The 14,010-nt window shown below is 42.1% G+C and overlaps 1 protein-coding gene across 12 annotated transcripts in view; it reads right to left on the bottom strand.

Moving 5' to 3' along the window:
- The window catches only part of BRSK2 (BR serine/threonine kinase 2), a 303,532-nt gene that overhangs the window by 26,019 nt on the left and 263,503 nt on the right, over positions 1-14,010 (bottom strand). For 10 of the 12 annotated variants that reach the window (XM_053946174.1, XM_053946176.1, XM_053946177.1 and 7 more), the window contains 3 exons: positions 11,104-11,164; positions 6,586-6,793; positions 5,420-5,468 (listed from right to left, as the gene is read on the bottom strand). In XM_053946174.1, the coding sequence (XP_053802149.1) occupies positions 5,420-5,468; positions 6,586-6,793; positions 11,104-11,164 (318 nt within the window). Of the gene's footprint in view, positions 1-5,419; positions 5,469-6,585; positions 7,199-11,103; positions 11,165-14,010 lie in introns of all 12 variants that reach the window. The other 2 variants (XM_053946173.1, XM_053946175.1) reach the window with 1 other exon arrangement.

Below are 14,010 nucleotides of genomic sequence, written 5' to 3'. Positions count from 1 at the left end.
CATGGCAACCGCCCGGAAAAAAAATCTGCCAGTGTGACACTCTCCATTCCATGTCACAGTGCTCTCACCACCGTGCATGGACAGACTGCTCATAGGGCTCCTTTAAGGATGCTTTGCCACAGACCCAAAGATACAACAGTTCAGTTTCTCATCCTGGGACTACAGTCCCCCCCATTTTCCCCTGGGGCCGAGGGGTCCAAACAGGACTCATCTTCTTCCCGAAGACAGAGGGTATCACCATTCCCTCTTCAGCTTTCTTCGTTTCTCGCCATTCTTGTGCTGTTCGAAGCTGAAACAGGTCCCCCTTGTGTCACCACTTCATCCCCCTAAAATGCAGTCTCCATTGCAGGAGATTTTGGTTCAGTCCATGGCTAATAAGAAAAAGTCCAGCTAAAAGCTACTTCATCATCTCCTCCCACCTAAATATTTCTTCTTCTAACATCTCAGGTCACGGACTATCTCTCTTCCACTACAAATCAAGGAGGAGTAATACTTTTAAAAAGCCCTCATTTCCTGGAAAGGGTTAAAAGTTCAGACTCCCTGGACGGCTGATATCTCGGTCCGGTGTTCCGCCTCCCACGCTGGGCATTCCCCCCCCTTCTCCTTCTCCTCTGCCGGCAGATTTCCAGGTGCCGCCAGGCTCTCTGTCTCTTTCCCTCTTGGGGCGGGGGGGCAAAGGCATCTCCACTTCTCTCCACCCTTCCGTCCACAGGAGCTGGCTGGGTTCCAGACCCTCAGCCCCCTCGGCCTACCTGGACAAGGCCGCGTGGCTTCCCCTCCCCCACCCAGCCTAAGGCTGGGCAGGGGGGGAGTCTGCACTCTCTGATGACCGGAACCAAAAGAGAGAGTTCTCCTGGGAGTTCTTGCTTTTAACCCCCTGTGTTCTCAGAGGCGTGTCCATACTTTCAGTGGTCACTCCAGGTGCCAATATCCAAACCTGACCACTGATTGGTTTGACCCAACTTCCTGGAAAAAATTCACTTCCATGTCAAACCACGACAAGGAGCAATGGTAACTCTTCTGACTGAGCCAACATACCAGGGAATACTGCATATATAACATACATATAAATCAGGGGACACATTTCTGGTTTGTCTCCAGGGATGTCTCGATTTCTTGTGACAACATGCAGATCCTGGCAATATAAAGCTTTAAGTTCCTTCCCACCCAATTTCAACTCCTTTGGTTCCTTCCTGCCCAATTTCAACTCCTTTGGAAAGATGCTTTTCTGAAGGTGTCCTGTACAATCACAAGACCCTGCTTCTTGAAGCAAGCTGTAGATTTCACTGGAGCTCCAATCTACCAGTGAGTGAAACGCACAATTACGCAAGGCCAGGACTAAGACTGTCCTGTTCATTAGTCCCATTCAGGATGTCTGTATAGTGTGTGAACTCTGGCCAGTCTACAAAGGAATGAATTTTCAGTATTAAGAAAGGCGATAACAACATCATGCAAGACACAGTTCAGGCTTTCTATTGACAGCAGTCCAGCTCCTCAGTTTGTTCCAGCATCAGATGGTGGCTCATCATAAAATGAAATTGCTCTGTTTTTTCACGGTGATCCTATCAGCAAACATTTGATTTTACTTATTGTTTAACCATTTTAATGCACTTCATTGACATTGGCTTTTAAGTTAAACAGGATAAAGGAAGAATGCAGGGACATGAATGTTAATGAGAGACACTATCCAGACCTGAAAGTAGCATCTCTGACAGGTGTGGTTTTGTGAGGAGCAAAGAAGCTGTCAGCTGTGAGATGCAGCCAAAGACTTGCTAGACCAAACTAAACGCAGGGAAAACCACACTTGAATCAGACATATTCTAGTAGGAAAGAATTCAGCATGAAAATGTCAGAAATTTAAAGACCTGGCACCAAGAGACTGCCTTTCCCCCCCCCCCTTTATAGCATACTTTATAGCACCAAATCCAGTTTGCAGTATGGCAAGCAACAGGGTGGACCATCCATCACTCAGTGGAAGAAGACAATCTCTCCAGACAAGGACAGCTATCTGCAAAAGGGATTACTACACACCAGTTTTCCAGCAGAGCAATAAACAGCTGGAGCAAGCTGCTAGCAGCCTCACTTTCTGTGGCAAAGTGAGGCAGAGGAAGGACAGAGGCTAAGAGAGAACGGAGCAAACTAAGAAACTAATTTTTAACTTCAGGATAAAGAACAAAGCTTGACCTCAGCAGTGTCCAGCAATTTGCACTCATCCCCCATCCCAGAGTGCTCCATGAATTGTGCAGCTGTGGGCCCACTGCCCATTTAATGCACACAGCAGAAAGACCACAACTGGAAGAGAGCTCAGCTGGGCAAATAATGATTTGATTCATTTACTGCAGGCAACCAAAAATAAGAGTGGAGAAAGATTCACTTGCAATTTGGTTAAAACAGTGCCCCCCACTCAATTAAAGTGGGCTGGAAAACTGTCACTCCCTAAAATATTCATAGGCAGCTGTAAATAAGCCAGTGAGCCAGAGATTAGCACAGGGAGCAGTAAAGAGAAAGGGCCTCTCATTTAAATGGTCGTTAAGGAGCCAGGGTTAGAGTGAGAAAGAAAATTACATACTAATTAGCTCATGTGTCTCACACACCACAACAACTCTGCAAGCCCCTAGAGAGCTGGGGCAATAGCTTCCCACATGTAAGGGGTCTGTGCTCATTAGTAAATTAGCACCTGGTTATCCATCTAAAACGGTTGCTTGTCTTAGGCTTGGATGTATCATCATCTGAACTGGGGCTGGCTGGATCGACTCCAGGGGCCAAGGGGAAGCATGGGCCTGGAAAAGTGTGCTTATTTAATTGCAGGTCTGCCATCTTAAAATATGGTTTTTCATTTTTGTATTTTCATTAATGGTTTTGCTGGCCCTTCATTTCTAGGTCTCTTAACAAGCACAGGTAACAAGGGCCCCAGAACACTGGGAGTTTTTTTCCTGCTCAACATGGTCTGGAGTCTCCAAAATCCATCTGGGGTCTTTTCCTTGGTGAGGTTATCACCAGTAATAGCGAGTCTGGAAGATTCACTGCTAGCCTGGGCTATGCTCCAGCTTGTAAATAATTTGAATTCACTAAAATAATTTTGCTGGTGTCACATAAGACAGAATAGATGCCAGTGGCCTCTCTTGTTTCTGTAATGAGCAGAATCAAGACACAGCACACATGCACTGGCTTTTCTCCCCGAAACTGGCAGAACTAGCTGTACTCATAGAGCTAGGGAACAGGTCCACTGAGAAAAGGGGACAGTTCTGGAGTAAAATTACACAATGAAGCCTCTTCTCATCTTAGAGGGCATTAAGTGCTACTAACTTGGGTTAAAATGCATATCAATCCTCAGCACCCTGAATGACATGCTCTAGCATCTCTCAAGATGAAGCTGTAAGCAGAATAAAACCCACTTAAAATTAAGAGTATTCTCTTACCAAGGCAAACTTCTTAAAGGGGGAGTGAGATAGGAGATATGTGGGGGAGGCTGGGTATGTAGATTACACAAGGGAATTCAATCAGGTGTCCAGTTGATGAAAAAACAAAGAAAATAGCATGAAAATGGAGGCTAGTGCTTTATTACTTCACACCAAAATTTCTCACTCCTATAATGTTCCTTTTCCTACTTTTGGAGTGCCTGACCACGTAGCCTTCTGTGCTCCCTCTCTGTCTCTGAGCACATGGATCAGTAACCTCCAGAGGTTTACCTGCCTGGCATAAGTAGCAGCATTTCTACTCAAGCAAATGGAGCTTTGCAGGTTTAAAGCAACTGGAGCTATGTCTCTTCAAATGTCATCCCTAACACATTTTCTAGGGCTTTTTCACATGAGAAAGAACAGCATTACCCACACATGTCAAAGTGTATTACCTAATCATCAGGTCTGTTAAATGAATGGCAGGCACTGCTGCACCAGACAGAGCTGGGACATGTATTTATCACTCAACCCATGAGGTCAATACAGCTCTTGATAAGGATATCTTATTTCTTACAGAAAATAAGAAAATATGGGAAAAAATAAGATATGTGGAAGTGGGCACTGAGCAACAGACATCTATCACTAAAATATAATCTAGTTCATTATTTTTTATGACTTTTATTATATTTACTGCAGGGTGCAGCCCAATTTAACTCATTAATTTGGCAATTATACAGAAAAAGAAAAGAGGGCCTTAGGCTTTGACTTGCATCCAAACTGCCTCAAATGACAAGCACTACTTCTCTCCACCAGCTTTTGAAGAGTGAGTGGGAAGCAGGGAAGGCAATAAATTAACAGCAAAACTTCCACCAACATACATGCAATGAAGAGAAGAAATTTAATTTTAAAGGTTTTCTGGTTTAATGGCTTTAAAAACATGTGAGATGAGAGTATTGTATATTTCTGTGATAATGATGTGCCAATTTTATGAAATTCTCTCATGCCTCTCTATTAGTAAATGCTCAAAAGTGTTGAAAACACAGTATATTCCCTTTTTCTTCCTGGATACCTTTACTAATCCCTACTTATCCCTCTCCTGAAGTATTTATCCCTCTTATCCCTCTTTATCCCTCATTATGCAGTTACACACATAGAATGTCCATCTCACATCAGACAAAAGGTCTGGGGCAAGTTTTGAAGACAATACCATTGTCACCATTTACAAAACTTTAAGCTCAAAATTCCCATCCACGACTCATGAATATTTCATACAAGTCTCTTAACAAGAGGCCAAATTGCCTTGGTTGGCAGGCTAAGTCTATGGGCACTGGGTGCACAAACACAAGCTGTGAAAATAAAAAGGAATAATTTGGCATCTGTTGCATATTAGGAAGTGTTTGGAGCAGCACTCTGGCAGGGACTTCCAAACCTGCCATGCAGTGATGCACATTTGTGCAGTGAAATGGTTGAAATGTACATTGACTTTAAGGAATGAGCCTGGTGAATATGAAACAGCTTCTCCATGTCTCAGTACTGCTGCCTAGAATTAACACTGCATTTACTCTCGCAGCCAAAGATCCCTCTGAATTATCTTAGCAGAGCCTCCTGCATGATATCCTGAGGATGCAAACTCTCCTGTACTAAAAGGAAGACTTTTTGGTGCACAGTTAGTGCCAGTGTAAGCCACTGATTAGCCTCTCCAGTCCTAAAGAGTGATCTACTTGACAACCAAATGAATGAAGAGAGAAGAAACATTTACAAACCCAGCAAATTCAGCAAGCTGTGAGAAAATGACGTGGTTACTGGGAGACTGGTTTCATCATCTGTTGACGCCCCTGTCATTACTGAGGTATAGATTTTATGCAGGCTCCTCATCAAAAGAATCATTTCACATCTCTATCCCACCCACAGGACAACAGATTACAAACAGATACTGATCCAGAACAGAAATATGTCAGCTTATGACATTCAGGCCAGGAAACGACACTGGTATTTGGTGGAAAAAAAGGCAAAGTACTTACTCTGGGGATGATTCTGGGGTTAAATTAGACATCTCTTCTGGTGTAGGTACTGCTCATGCACAGACAGCCAGAGAGAGGGAGGGAGAAAAGAAATATGATTCAGTACACCTTCCATTTTCAGCTTGCACACCAATGAAACCATTCTGCACTTGCTCACATTTGCCCATTGCCTCTGCAGGCTAATTCTGACATTTAAATGCTGGTCATGTCTCTAGATCTTGGCATCTAAACAAGTGCTGCATTTCAAGGCTCACTCTACCCTTAGGTCATTAGGTAATCTTGCACTGGCTTCAGTGGTTTCTGGTCCAGACCCAAACACACTGTGCCAACGCAACTCTGTTGCCATTGCCTCAAAGCCCAGCTGGGTACAGCTCAGTCACTGCTGCAATTCTCTGCAGTTCTCTGACCACCTCAGCTCAAAATCTGACTATACAATGGCTGTAATCCTCCTTTCCCATGGGATCACATCCTGGTACCCTGGAAAACCACAGGGTGTTGGGATAGCTGCTGCTGATGTCCAAGGATAAGGTATGTAACTTTGGGTGCCCTTTGCTGGCATGCAAAAAAGCCACCTGGAGCTGGAGAAAGAAAATTTTGCACATCTCAACACTCTAGAGACTTAGAAAACTGAAGTAGGCCAGCAGATATGAAACCACTGATTGTATTAAGGAGATTTTTGCACCAATTACCAAAGGAGGCAAAAAAAAGCATTAATCAAGATCAAAAAAGCTGTGCTTCAGAAGGACAATTTCAGCCTATTGCCTCTGGCTGTCTTTTTTTTTTCAGCATAAAGTTCAGCCTGTGGCTGTGGAGAGGCAGTGGAGCACAGCCACAGGGGAAATGGCTGAGCCTAGGTTCACTTGAAAAGCAAGTGAAGAAACTGAAGACAGATTTTTCTTGTGGTCTAAGAGCCACAACAGGGATAGTAAGAGCTGCATGGCTGGAGTGTGCAATGGGCTCAGGAGATGCTGTTGGAACAGGGGCAGTGGAACGACAGAGCCTGCTCACATGTGGGTCAGGGCTTGGCTGATGCTATTACGCTCATTTTTCCACACCAGTATTCAGTCCTTGGTACAGAGTATTTGCAGAGCCACAGACAGGTATGAAATTCCTGCTGAATATCTGCCCAAATCAGAACCACCCTGTAAGTTTGAATGAGTACTCACCTTGTAATTTCCGACGATGGAAGCGAGGAGACCCCAGGAAACTATTCTTGATGGAGTTGAGCCGTGTCCTCCAAGGCATTCCTCCAATGCTGGGGCTGGATGGTGGTGTTGGGTTGGGTGTGCCTGCTGGGCTCTCCTTTGGCGTATGAACAGGTGTCCCCTTGGGGGTAGGGAGGGGACTTCCCCTTGGAGAGGGGTGAGGGGTGACCTGTATGATGGGGATAGATTTGGTGCTTGGGTCAGTACTAGAAGGGAGTAATCTAACAGGAGACATAGGGTTGGTTTGCACTTTAGGAACAGCCAGCTGTGGGTTAAAGCCGGCAGCAGGTGAGCGGCCCTGAATGTTCTGCACAGGGTTGTTCTGGGAAGAGGGGGCGCTGGTATTGCTGGCAGGGAGTGGGTTGGATTTAGTAGACTGGAGTGGTTTTTCAGCCAATTTGCTCTTGGATGGCAAAGTCTGCGTCTTTGGATTGGGCTGAAGCGCTGGCTTTGGTTGGAGTACATGTCCAGGCCTGGAGGCGTTCCTACAAGCATCAGGGTCCAAGGAGACTTGGGGTCGGGGAGAGAAAGGGAGGTCGGAGGTCTGAGGGGGGATGAAGAACTTTCTGATAGGCTACGAGACAGACGCAGAGTGTCCATGCACATCAAAAACAGTGAAATACGCAAAGAGCGGGCGAGCAGAGAAAGTAAAGTCAGAATAAAATCCATCCAAGTCACAAGGATGCACCATGTCACAAGGAGACACAGGAGATGGAGGTGAAGGGGTAGTGGGGGGGAGAGATTTTGCAAAGAAATGAAAACAAACAAACAAACAAAAAAAACAAAAAAAAGACATGCAGTTAGCTGGGAACACAGCATATTCAACAACAGCAGCAGCGGCAGCAGCAAGAACAACAGTGTCATAACAGGCTTCATCATATTAACCAACCATGTGTCAGCAAAGGAAAATGACAGAAAGAAAAGTACAACAAAGGAACAAAGAAAAAAAAAAGAAAAAAAGAAAACAAAAACAAAAAAGGAAAGTAACCAATAAAAAAAAGAAGAGAGAAATGCCATCTCTCTGGGATTGTTCTGATTGCCCTGCAGTGAGAGAAGCACGATGCTGTAGGGAGGTGAGGAAAGGGAAGAAGAACCACTGAAGTCACAGACAAACTGAGATGTGCCAAGAAAGGGACCACCTCTTTCAGCTCCACGTGCCCATATGCAAACCCAGTAGAGAGATGTGAACAGGTGTGTGATACATACAGAGTGGCGAGGGATAGACAGTTACTGCACACACCAGTCAGAACCTCTTTCCTTCCTCTTTACCCCTGGCTAGGTAATGCACCAGTTGCAGCCACCCATTACAGAAAGAGGGGGAAAAGGGAGAGTGATGCCACTTCGGCACTCACTCTCCTCCCCTGATCTGGAAGGTTAAATTGCTCAGCCTTCACTTGGAAGCTTCAGAGCACACAACACCATGAGAAATATATGAACTCAGATGGGTGTTTGATTTTTAAACTGCTACAGCAAAAACTTCAGTAAGGTCTGGTAAATTTATTTATCTGGGAAGAGATGATACTTTCCATCAGACTTTATGCTTCTCCTCCAACATCCCTCATTGCATTGAAGGATAGCTTGATAATTGGAATTTCTGTCATAAAGTCTCAGCAATATTTGCCATTAAGTCCCAAGTCTAAGAAGAGGGTGGGGGGGGAGCCATTGTTTTGTAAGACACAGTTTAAAAAGAAAAAAGACAAACAAAGTTCATAATCCATTGCTGAGGTATCAAAATGGGATTATGATTTTTTTTCCCAAACAGTAACATTTACATGTATTAAGAGGTATTTTGGGAAAACATTCATACTTTGACAGCAAACAGTAATAGACAGACTTGGAAGGGTAGAAGCCTTTTAAAGGGTATTAGCAAGCTAAAAATCACATTTAAAACAACAAAAAAAAGTCCTTACAAATCATTGCTATTACCACCTTAGATTACGAGTACTGGAATAATTGTAAAAATAGAAATCACTACTCAAGATATTCAGCTTTGGTCTATCCTTTGATTGCTATGAAGTATTACCTATGAAAAATTACACCATCACCATTATTATCATCCATACTTGACACCTAAAAGCTATAATCAAGAACTAACCAGACATACCATGTACATGTAACCTTCCCTCAAATCTCAGTCCCAGGTGAACACACTCACTAGGGAGTTTCCTTCCTGGGTGTGATGGATTAGCACAATGTTGTCATATTTTAAAAACTGTAGAAATGTATTTAAGACTTATGTCTTTAAGTTGTTTGTATCAAAGTTTTGTAATTACTTCAAAAAACTTCAGGTTAGGCCACCAAAACTAAAGGAAAATCAGTACATCAAAATATTTGTATTAGTATTAGGATTGTAAAGTTAAACTTAAGTCTGCCATATTGCTAAATTCTCATTGTCAATGAGCAAGGAAGGGGAACAGATGAGGAAAGTGTTTAATTTGTGGAAGTCACTATTGGCATCTGACTATTAACTATTTGCAAATGACACTGATGGATAAAACTCAAAGACTGTTAATTGCAAGTATTTCCTTGCAAATTTCCTATCTTACATGTATGATGGCTTGAGAAGCAGATTTGAAAGAAATAAAGTATGATTCAATTCCCTCTTAAGCCATTAAGAATCTGAAGAGGCACCCTTAATTACCACATATTTAATAATGAAATGAAGAACAAGATTAGGTCTCTATTTCAGCTGGTGCAATGTGGAACACCACTGGCAAGATATTATGACATTTGACAACTTTTATTTGCTGCTGAATTAAATTCCTCATAGAACTGAACCTAAGCAGTGCAAAAAGTGAAAGATGTTTTTTAAAGTATGAAATTTGTTTTTTAAAGTACATTCTCTTTCAATAATCTAAGGTGCTATTAGAGGCATAGGTAAGGATGTTAAAAAAATGATGATTTTTATTCCAACATTTCCTTTTAAGCCTCAAATGTGACCAGCATTAATATTGATATGATCTGCTGAAAATGCCACCTGATTGCTAAATCCCTTTGAAGACTATTTAATCAACTGCCTATTAAGTAATAATGGTAAGATACAGCAACTGTGGGATCTTGTCAAACTTATTCTTTGATGTTGTCCTACTGAGATGTCAGAAATTGATCCCAAGAGATCAATAAATGAAATCAAGATTTAGGTTTGCTTCACTGGATGCTTATTTTGTGCACAAAACTGTTTCCATGCTCTTTTCCAGTACATTTTGTAGCAGCATAAGAGTTCTCAGACCTCTGCTCCATTTCACTGGCAACCAGGAGTCCCAGTGCAGAAAGAAGGAAATGGATTTTCACTGGTCCCTAGGACTTCAAAGACATAGAGGAGACCACAAGAACACTTATGCTGGTTTCAAAACAGGATAACAATTGGCAGGAGCCCAAAACAGGTTTCAGAAAGTAATTCAATCAAGCAAAGTGCTGGAAGCTTTACTAGACTATAAACTTAGAGCTGACAGTGTCTTTATTCACAAGAATTACACAGAATCTTAAGGTGAAACTGCAATTTCAAATACTTGGAATACTGATGTTATCTTCATATAACTGACAGTAGATCCATGGATGTATCCATACCCTAAGACATGGACTATATAATTTTCTAATGGGGGATAGCATCTTCTCATGATGTCATGAGAAGTATGTAGAAATCCTCCAGAGACTCTGGGCCTTACATTTAGGTAACATGCACTGTCACAGCCCAAGACTAGACTCTTGTTAGGTACTGCAGTCTTAAAGTGACTTAGTTGACCTTTTTAAGCACTAGGAATACTCACTTTTATCCCTAAAGAAGTTAACAAGAAGAGGGAGGCCTCCGTCATTGCATTTAGAAACTGTTAAAACTTCACAACAAATGTACTATCAAGCATGTGCTGTACTGGCTGAGTATCAGTATTAGTTTAGTATCAGTATTTAGTTGACTGCATGCTTAAAAATGGCATGTGAAAATATTGTAACCTTGTTTATAGGGATTTGAATGTTCCTTATTCATCCTGGTCAGTCAGCTACTTACTTTCCTTTTAAATTTCCTAGCCCTCAAATTCGTGTAATTTATTTTCTCTGATTTCCTAATATGAGCTATTCTGAGGCAAACAGAAGATAACCAGCATGCTTTGGTGCTTTACTGTGACCTAATTGAAGGCAGCTGTGAAATGGCTCCTGATCATTTGGTCTGAAACCAGGCTATATGCAGACCTCAGCTAGATATGGAATGTTTAGTCATAGCAATGTTATTCTGTGTGCTTAGGAGACTGAAAAAGGGCAGGGGCACAGCAAGATCCCTGCTAACAGTGCAGGGAACATGTAAGAGAAATTCTCCACCTGTATTTATAAGTAACAGTTCCCTCACCACCCATGAAAATTTACAAGCTGCCAAGGAAAAGCAAAACATCCCAGCTAAGAGCCACAGCTCTGGAGCAACAGATGTCAAACAGCATCAAGCATGTGTGAGTGGATTGGACCAACAGATCTTGAAGCAGCACCACTTACCCTTGGACTGCTGAGAGGACTGGTGGAGAGCCCAGACGATGCTCCGCTGATTGACCGAGACCTGAATGGACACAACAAGGAAACATCCTTCAGAAAACTCGGACCAGTAACAACCCTGAACATCAGCCACCACAGGCACAGGCATGAAGTGAAGAGGAAGAGGGAGGCTGTCATTGGAAAAGGACACAACTCTTTCCTTTTCTTTCCTTTCACTATTGTCATGTTTTTCAGTTGTTCCCCCCACAAATCAAAGAAATGCTGTTGCTCAGGGAGAATACTACAACCCCTTTCAATTAAGGCAGTTGCTAGTTTCTTTTTGGTCATCAAGCACATGGAAGCTACTAGGTCTGCTCTGTGCAAGTTGAACAGCTCAATTCAAAAGGATGGTGAAGACATTCATACTCGTGCAAAGAATTCTGTTTTGCACAGTGCTGGCAGTTACAAAATGTGACTTACTCTGTCACAAGCAACATGGAAAAGCACCATGTGTACAAAGCACAAAGGTAGGGAGTTCTTCCAAATAATAATTAAAACCCCAAGTCCTCTTGACTCAAGCACACAATCATTTCTTATGTGATGACTTCCCACTGAAATCAACGATTGCATTGGCTTAGCCCTTTCCAGCTTCTCACTGATGGATTTCAAACCTTTGCTCTCCATTGAGAATACTTGCTTCTGCATTAAGCAAGCCAGGCCTTCTCTGTGGATACAGAGTTCTACTTGTGTTGATAACTTTACCAATATCAAAATTACAGCTCAGGTGCCCTCAGAAAGAGGCCAGTCAAGGGAGAGTGAGTGAATTGTCCTATCTGCTGACAAGGTCACCTATACTGTTAATGGTCTTATGCTCTCCAGCAAAGGCCACCTATGGAAAATCTCAGCTGCTGACAATAAAATGTGCAAATGTGCTATGCTAAGCGTGGTGGAAGAGCAGACAGGCCAGACTGCACAAACATTTCAGCAGAGGAAGTTCCTAGGAGGAGGGCTACCCTGCAGAAAAAAATCCCACACCTTATGTGTGACTGTACATGAGAGAGCCCCAGAGGCAGCTGCTTCCTATCCTTTTTAAATAGAAAGAAAGTTGTCTTAAAGACTGAAACATCTTACAGGAGAGAATTTGGCTGAGAACCTATTTATTCAACAACCACCATGCAGCAATATGTCAATATAGCAAAACTACCACTGTTTCCTTCCTATAATAACCTACCTATAACAAGAGCCATGAAAGCAATACTTGCCTCCAGGTAACAAACATGAAAAGGTGAAATTCCTGTAGAAAACTGAGTGTATGAGTGTATGTGTTGTAATGTGTCTGTCTGTGTTTACACACATATATATTAAAAATTGATATAGGTCAGATACTTGATGTCAGCTTATACATAAGAATATAAAACAAATTAACACCATAAACAGTATCAGTTTAGTCTCTTCAGCTGTTTTAAAACAAAACAGAAAAATGGACTCTAAAATGGTCTCCCAGACATGTATTATGAAATAAGTTTGAGTAGTAGAATTCTTTAAAAATAAGTGAACTGCAAAAGAGGAAGTATTTCCAAGGAAAGAATAAGCTATAATTGAACACAATGGCAGGTTCTGTTTTCTCTACTTGTATCCTCTGCCCTGATGGTTTTCTTTGTAGCCCACTGCAGTTTGTCCATCACACTATGTAGGTGAAAACTAGAAGCTCACTAGAAGCACATTTTTTTGGCCAGATTAAATCTCAACTGGCACCATGAAAATCTGGGGCGCTCATTCTATGCAGAAAAATCCCACTTAGGTTTTTTTCTTGTACCCTGATGTAATCTGCCTATCATAGTGCAGCAGTAAAAAACTAGAGGCTCACTCTTGGCATTCTTTTGCACTAGATTAAGCCTAAATTTGTACCATCAAGATCTGGGGCACTCATAAAGGTTTATGCAAAGTAATTTCAAGGGGAGAACTGTCTGCTCCACTTTCAAAAGACTACTGTATGTGCCTTTCCTGTAAGTGAAGTAGCTGACTGCACCACAGCTGTGTCGTGCAGATGGGAAGTCCATTTAGTTAAAATGTTCCATGCATGAATCATCAGGAAAAGCTTCTTCCAAACCATAAATTACAAGAGAAGTCTATAGATTATTTTGGAAAAATGTGGAATGTATTCAGGTGCCCAGAGATGCAGTTAAACACCAACTTAAAGGAGATGTTAACCACCAACTCTTAATTGTGGTGGGAACATTCTCTTTGACACTCACCTGAATTCCAGGACACTTGCTTAAAAGTTCCACTCTGCTATTTCCTTTTTGCAATCAGGTGTTTCCAACAGTCCTGAATTTTCACTTCCCAACCCCATTGCCTCTTATTTTTTTTACAAAAATGATCACACACATGTAGGGCAGAATATGGCAGTCCCCACCTCCCACATCCCAGTTCTTTATTGGAAGCAATATTTGAAAAATAGTTGTTGTGTACTGTGCTTTTATCCAGAATAGGAGCCTGATGCAGGGGACATAAGAGAGAGTTAGTATGAAATCCTCCTGGAAATGCATTCAGTATCCACATGATTGCTATTGAACAAGATTTATTTCTGCTGCTGAATTACATGCAAAATATGTAAGAAGTAAAGTAGGCCCTATAGCAAGCTTCAGTTTGTCCACACTGGAAATTGCATATAGGAGCAGCGGAAAAAATTTAAAGAAGCCTGTGTTCAATTTAAGTGTCGGGGTGAAAAGAGAGCTATACATTTTCATAAGTCTTCCTCCTTTACCAGAAAGTGGTAGTATAGCATATGACACCAAGACTGAGGAGATTTTCCTTGCATCTTCCTCAATTTAACAAATCTCCCATAATTTACCTTTACAAGTGGAGTATGACTCAAGCTAGCTATAAAAACTCAGTACCGTGCCCTACTATGTGGTTCTGTACTCCAGT

This window comes from Vidua chalybeata, chromosome 6 (assembly GCF_026979565.1).
Source record: "Vidua chalybeata isolate OUT-0048 chromosome 6, bVidCha1 merged haplotype, whole genome shotgun sequence".
Taxonomy (NCBI): domain Eukaryota; kingdom Metazoa; phylum Chordata; class Aves; order Passeriformes; family Viduidae; genus Vidua; species Vidua chalybeata.
Note: the sequence above shows the minus strand (reverse complement) of the source record. Positions and strands in the feature narration are given on the sequence as shown.